At 46.1% G+C, this 7516-nt stretch overlaps 1 protein-coding gene across 1 annotated transcript; it reads right to left on the reverse strand.

Moving 5' to 3' along the window:
* Nucleotides 1-365: 365 nt before the first annotated feature.
* PRG3 (proteoglycan 3) lies at nucleotides 366-4146 on the reverse strand. Its single transcript, XM_006875783.1, has 5 exons — nucleotides 4086-4146; nucleotides 3356-3666; nucleotides 1999-2130; nucleotides 1082-1187; nucleotides 366-424 (listed from the first exon to the last, which is right to left on the reverse strand). The coding sequence occupies exons 1-5, from the start codon at nucleotides 4144-4146 to the stop codon at nucleotides 366-368; spliced, it is 669 nt and encodes a 222-aa protein (XP_006875845.1).
* Nucleotides 4147-7516: the final 3370 nt, after the last annotated feature.

Here is a 7516-nt window from a genome sequence, read left to right on the forward strand (position 1 = left end):
TCCCAGCCCTCCTTGGCTGAGCTACCAGATCTAGAGGGAGGACTCCCAGCCAGGACTGAGAGGCCACCACCAGGGCTACATGCCCGCCTGCAGGGGGCATCACTGCTAAATGGCTCAGCACCACCCATGGCTCTGAAGTGACCCTACTTCACCACCATTCCAACCCACAGGAAGGTGTGCTTCCAGAAGTTTCCCAACCTGGGATTGGGGGACATGCCTCAAAGTGAACAATGAAGAAACAAGAGTCATTGAATGTTATGAAAGTCTGGATTTATTACCAGGAAAGGCTAGGGGAGCAGCACAGTGCCCAGGGTGGGACGGGGAAAGCCAGAAGAAATCCAAGGGAAGGTCTCAGCGCCACTGGTTCAGTAGGAGCAGATGAAAGGCAGACGATACATGCAGGAAATTACTTGCCACCAGCCCCCTAGTAGTAGAGAGCACAGGTTTGTCAGATGTTGGGTCTGGCCTGTGCCTCGCCCTTCTTCCCTCCTTGGGCCCCTCATCTGTCCCCTTCACCATCATTATCATCTGCCCCCCAGACATTTCCCACAGACCTCTACTAGCTAAGGGTTCCACCAGCTTGGCAGTATGTTGAATGTTTTCCATGGATGGTCATAGTAGTCCTCACAGTGACTCCAAGGGGAGCTGCCATCATCCCCATTTCACAGATGAGGAAGCTGAGGCTTCATAGAGATAAGTAAATTGCCTACATCTCACACCAGGACAGATGGTCTTAGCCACTCTGCTAAAAGTCCTAACATCTGGCACTTGTGTTGTTGCCCACATCTGTTCCAAGCTGTGTCCTGTCTGTCAGCTGCCCCATCTTCCCTTCATTCCCCATCCACATCTTCAATTCACATCTTCTGCTCCCATCTGTGACATCACTCACTCATGTTGTCACCCTCGTATCAGAGGATGAAGAACCCTTGTCCAGCCTCAAGGGGCTACCCCTATCTCAGCACCCCCATCCTAAGTGGGAACTTAGTTTCCCTGGTAGGGGGAGAGGATGAGTTGGGAGGAGGTGTGTCCAGGTAGCTCAGGGGTACAGTTTGTAAGCATCCAGCTTGCCAGTCTAACTCACCATTCCTGCACAGGCTCACACAGTGGCCACATGTATTCGAAGGTTGCCCCGGGCCCCAATGTACATAATTCCAGCAACTTCCGTCAGCCCAGCGAAACCTGAGACACTATAGAAATGATAGACTGCTTCAGAGGATGGAGACTGAGAAAGACAGACAGAGCCAGGGGCCCCATGAGTGCCCACAGTTGGCTCCTTTCCCTGCTTACTCATCCAGAAGACGGGTACCCAAGACAGCCACTTCTGAGGGTTAGTAAAGAATGACAATAAAAAACCAACCATCAAACCAAACAGGTGTCTCAAACTGGGCATACAAATCTACTGGGGATCTTGTTATAATGCAGATTCTGATTCCGAAAACTTAGGTGGGGGCCAAGATTCTACCCAAGATTTCTAACAAGCTACCAGGTGACACTGATACCACTGTTCCATGGATCAAACTGAGTAGCAAAGAGAAAGAGCCATTGTTCAGCCACAATCCCAGAAGTACCTTGAAAGAAGGTACCCATTTTAGAGATGAGAAAATGGAGGCTCTTAAAAAAACAAAACAAAACTAAGTGACCACTTTGGACCTGGAACCTATTTCCTGCCTCCAGTGATATGTTGGTGGTTTAACAATCAGCTCTATAAGAAGGTAAGAAGGCAAAGGATGGCGAACACACAGTGTTGATTTGTAGCTGTCATCAAATTTCCTTGGTGTAGATACTCCCACCGTGGTTAAGTCCAAGCTATAAACATAAAGTCACTGAACAGGAAGTTGGGAGGTGTTGCATACCGTCCCAAGCCAGGATAAACTTGCTCTAAACCATCACTGGCTGCTCTAAGGACCCATCAAAAGCTGCTCTGAGATTTGGCAAGAGCAAGTGCTCCCTTCAGTTGATCAGAAAGCTCCTGTACCCACAAGTTGGCATCTCACTTACTCGGTTTACCCACATGCCTCCAATCCACACATGGGAAAAGTTCATCCTACTGATTATATACTGAACATAAACGTTGAGGTTGCGGTTATGGATGGAGATGAGGTTGCCTCGGTAGCACCTCTGGCAAACAATCTGTGGAGAAAAGCAGACACTGTGGAAAGAGGTGGGACTAGAGAATCCCCTCTGGTTTGTCCTGACTCTCCAGGAGACAGAACACTTTCCTTTTCCAGGTGGAAATCAAGAAGCTACTGGCTGCCCTCAGTCTCACCACCTGCTCATTGATCAGTTATCAGGACTTACCCTGTTGGATATTAAAAATAACTCTCCTAATAATGATAACCACTATTTATTAGAGTTTACTATGAACCAAGAACTGTTCCAAATACTTTAACAATACTGTCTCATTTCATCCTCCTACAACACCAAGAGATTAGCATATCTCCATTTGACAAAAGAGGGTACTGAAGCTAGGAAAAGTAAATCAACTTGCCCATGTAGCACCCTCAGTAAAAGGCAAAGCCAGGCTTTAACACCTGTATATCTGACACCACAGCCTCTGGTCAGATCATTGTTTCTCAGTGTATAGTTCCTAGACAAATAATGTCATCTGAGAATTTATTATAAATACATACTCTCAGGCCCCACACTTGTTATTGTTGAGTGCTGTTGAGTCAATTCCAACTCATAGTATCTAAGGAGCAGCTGGTGAGCTTGAACCACTGACTTTGCAGTTCAAACCAACCTTGCAGTCCAGTGTAACATCAAGACTCAGACCCCATGCTAGACATACTGAATTAGAAACAGTGACAAATGGTTTAGCAAACTGTGTTTTACAAAGCTACCACGTGGTTCTGATGCTAGCTAGACTTGGACAACCAATCATCTAAAGGAAGAAGTGTAATGGCTCTGGACCCTAAGCACTGGATTAGTAACTACAAGATCAGTAGTCAAGCCCAGCAGATTCTCTGCAGGAGAAAGATGAGGCTTTCTGCTCCTAAAAAGATATTCAGCCTCAGATATCCTCTCCAGAGTCACTATGAGTCGGAACTGACTGGAAGGAGCTTAACACCAACCCTCTCAATGAAAGGGGTTTACTGATGCCATGGATTAAACAAGGGGCTGATAACCACAAGGTTGGCAGCTCAAATCCACCAGTCACTCTGTGGAAAACATATGGTGATACCTGCTCTTGTCTCAGCAATACTAACAAATAGTTCTACACTGTTCCATGCGGTTTCTATGAGTCAGAATGAACTCAATGGTGGTGAGTTGGTTTAATCTAAATAAATCGGCAGCTGAAGGTTAAATCTACCTTCTCCTCCTTCAGAAACTTCCCAGTAACCATACTGCTGTTTACCTGAGCATACTGAAATGTCTGGGGGCTGTGCACCAACAGGGCCCTGAAGGGCCTGCACCCAGGGTTGCCTGGCAACAGAACTGTCTCCTCTTCTTTGGGACACTGAAAATTCTCTAAGGCAGCTGGGTCTGACTCCGTGGTCTCCTCATCTTCAAGAGAATCTTCAGACCCGTCAGTCTCGCACTCCTCTCCCTCAGATGGAATCCCCTGCTCAGTGAGGGCCAGCTCTCCATCCTGCTCCCCTGAGCCTTCCAGATCCTGGCTCAGGTCAGTGACTGTCTCTAGGCTTTCCTGCTTGGGGCCATCAATCTCTGGGAAAACAGTTAACAGGTAACTTAGCACCAAGTGGAATACATGTATATTCCATGATCACAGAGATTTCCCAAGGCCCCAGGAGGGTGTCACTTGGAGTCAAGATAGAAGACTAATCCAGTGTTGGGCAAGGAGAGATCTCGTGGTTCATACCTACAAATGGATGAGAACCTGGCTTGTGTCTGATGCCATAAGTGTGTGTTTTGGGTGGAAGTGCCCGCGAGAAGCTGTGGAAAATCCCCTGTCCTTGAACAAACAGTTGTGGTCATAGCTCTGAGTTTAGGAGAATGTTTACCAGGAATGCACTGGATCAACTGCAAAGGGGATTGTGGTCATGCCAAGTGAAAAAAAAGTGGGCGAGGGGAGTAGGAAAGAAGAGAAAAGACAAGGAGGATGAGATGAGAAGGAACTAACTTACTCAGATGAAAAGGAGAAACTGTCCCCAGCAAGAGAACGAGCAGAAGCAGGAGGCGTTTCATGGCTACTTGTCTTGTGGCAGGGACACAGTTCCACCTTCCCTCCTTCGGGCTTGTCCTGGTGTGTCCAGCACAGTCCCTGGCACACAGTAAAAAGGCAACAAATGTTTAGTTAATTGATTGAAGAAAGGAAAATTAGCAGACTCCCAGCTAGAGAATCAGAGAAAGGACATAGGGGATGGGGGACATTCAGGGACAAAGCTTCCTTTATCCTGTGAACTTTATCCAGTTCTCCTCCCTTAAAAGCAAAGCGCCTGGACCATGCCCCTGAGGAACAGTTCATTTTTACATTCACTGGGACCCTCTGGTATTTGCCATCATGGATCTTCCTTCTCCTATACTCTGGACACCACCGCCCTGGGCAGCCTGGATGTACTCACCTCTCTTAGAGTCTGAGAACTCCACTCAGTGTCTCTGGCTGCTGGGCACAGGAGGCAGCCCTTATACTGGGCTTTGGGGGAAGTGGGAAGAGGTCAGTGTGATTGGCCCATGCTGAGGTAAGGCAGTGGATCTGATAACACGAAGTTTGCTCAGTCCCCACAGGCATGGATTGCAGGGACTTACCTCCTAGGACCTTTTGTCTTATGACATCTATACTTCCTAGTTTGCTCAAGAAGGCCTGGAGTGATAGCTTATTGTCTTGGCACAATTGGTACTTTTACCCCTAAAGTGCCCCAATCTGAACAATAATTCATCACTCCAGGAACCGTTTTCCACTCTCCTCATCCCAGGAAATGAAGTGGAGAATCACAAACGTAGCTGGAGGTCAGTGAGAGGAGAGGTAGGGGACAGAACAGAACCTCAGACCCCAGAGCCCTTGCATGGAACAGGTGCCTTAAACATCACAATCCTGAATTCTCTGCTTCACCTCATTCACACAAGGAATATAGAATTATCCCCAGTTCACAGATGAGAAAACTGAGACTCAGAGAAAAAGTGATTCACCAAGGTCAAACAGGAAGTGGGAGGACTGGGATTCCTAACTCATTTTTGCTTCCATGAGCTTCTCTCTCTTTGTCTGTCTCTCCATCTCTCATTCCTTCTTTCCCTCCTCCTCTTTTTTGTCTCTCTTTCTTACCCTTCCTCTGTGTTGTGGATCTACATCAAGATTTATATATTTGAAAACCCTTTGAGACATTTCTACTCTGTCTTCTGTGGTAGCTGGCTATGTGTCTGAATTGCCTCAATGGTAAGTGGTGCTTGGGGTTGGTTCTTCCTCCCAGTCTGTTGGGCAGTGCCTGAGATCTTAAAACTTTGCTAGCAGCCCATGCAAGACACAGTTGGTCTCTATTTGCCTGGAGCAGCAGAGGGAGGAGAGGGAGGAATGGAATGTGTAGCTAATTGCTTGAATGATCAAATGCCTCCTTTACACGAGAAGAATGCGATGGTGCCTGACTTCCATTACTGAACATTTGATCAGATATTCTATAGAAAAATCTCTAGTTAAAAGGGGTGAATATGCAATCAGATTTCCAAATTCTATGGAATCCAAACTTTCTGGAGCCATGGAGACTGGATGCATCCTCCAAATTGTTGCCCTGAGGTCATCTTCAATTCTTCAACTAAGAACATCCAGTAAACTTAAAATGAAACAGTCAACTTATTTATTAAAGAATGTTTGCCTTAAACATTGTGCTTTTTAGAAGAGCTATCTATAAGGGATAAAAATGCCTTGGTGACAATAGCAACTCAAAACATCAGGTAGGAAGCTTAGGGAGCCATGAGTCAGTGGGGAATGAACAACTACATAAAGGAGAGGGAGAATGGTTGTACAACTTGAAGAATGTGACCCATGCTACTGAATCACATATGCAGAAATATTGAATTCCTGTACATTTTGCTGTGAATACTTTCAACAACAAGAATAAAAGTCTCCAGTCCAATTCACTACAGTCCACAGGAAGACCAGCAACCACTGGGTCCTGACTTTCCCAGATCTCTGTGCCAGGAGCCAGTGAGTTGTCAGGGTGGAGAGTCAATTCTGTCACATACTTGTTGAGCAGTGACTATTTCTTCTCCATCTTTCAGCTCAGCCCTCCTGAGCTCAGGGCACCAGGGACAGGGAGCCCAGAAGGTGAGAAGACCTGGATTCCTTTCTCTTCTCTCCTCTCTGCAGGGACCTTCAAATGGAGAAGTGCCTGAAAGGCCATTCTGGGCCTATTGCAGAGCAACCAACGGCTGTCACCGTTATCTCTGCGCCAACGGACCAGACCCTCAGCTTATCTACCTGACTGTGGGGATATTGCCAATTCCAGGGCCCCAAACCTGGTTTCCCAACTTCAAGCTTCAGGGTGGAGGGCTAGTCACAGTGGAGGGCTAGCTAGACCCCTTCCCCTTAATCTTCCCCATCTAGGGACCCATTTAATTGGTGGTTAGGATGACCAATAAAGTCAAGAGCCTGTGCCACCATAAGTTTTATACATAGTGCCTTATTTGAATGTTCCAATTTTACAGGTGAGAAAATGTCATCTCAGAATTTAGAGAACTTGCCCTAGATCACAGAAAGTCAGAGATAGGCCTAAACCCAAGTCTTCTGACTTCTTGTTTAACCCATGGCTGCTTTCCTCCACCCACTCACATTGGCCTCCTTCCCCTGTATGCTCTCTCCTTCAGGCTGATCATGATTTCTTTGCACATAAACCCGTCCCTTGGTACAGCCATTCCAATGTATTCAGACATCCCATTCAATGACCGCAGTGATGGTGGTCTGATATAAAATTGGAACCATTTTTGAAGGTCTACCGTGGATGACTCAGCAGTGCTTGAAAGCAGCAACAACAGCCATGGAGCTTATATTTATGCTTCATGAGACTTTTACATCCATTATCTACAATGAGACATTGCCCTCTCTAGTCTATGTATTTACTACCAAAGCGGAGAGAGGAAAAATAACTTGCCTGACTTCACACAACTAGTAAGTCATGGCAAGTAAGTAAACCAAAGTCTATTCAACTTCCAAGTCTTAGCTTTCTCTAATACACCCCAATGTTCTACCTCCAGAAAGTCTACCCAACAGCATCCATGGAACCTTCTTATCACTGTGAAACTCTAAGTGCCTGGTTTGTTGTTTGCATTTATGTTCCTCTAGGGTTTTTTTAAAGGTTTTTATTGTGGATTGAGTGAAAGTTTACAGGGCGCATCATCAGTTTCACATTCAACCATTCATATGACTTGTTTCATTACATTGATTACAATCCCTTCCATACATCATCAGTCAACAGTGTATCTCTCTATCCTCTTTGGCTTTTCTCCTTTTTTTGGGGTGGGGGGGTGCGAAACTTTGCCTTTTTGGAATTTACAGCCTCGGCTTTTAGGGAAGGTTTTTACTTTTATCTGTGGATATCCAGGGCTCATATATGCGATTACTAACAAG

The sequence above is a fragment of the Chrysochloris asiatica genome, unplaced genomic scaffold (genome assembly GCF_000296735.1).
Source record: "Chrysochloris asiatica unplaced genomic scaffold, ChrAsi1.0 scaffold00339, whole genome shotgun sequence".
In the NCBI taxonomy this organism is placed as follows: Eukaryota; Metazoa; Chordata; class Mammalia; order Afrosoricida; family Chrysochloridae; genus Chrysochloris; species Chrysochloris asiatica.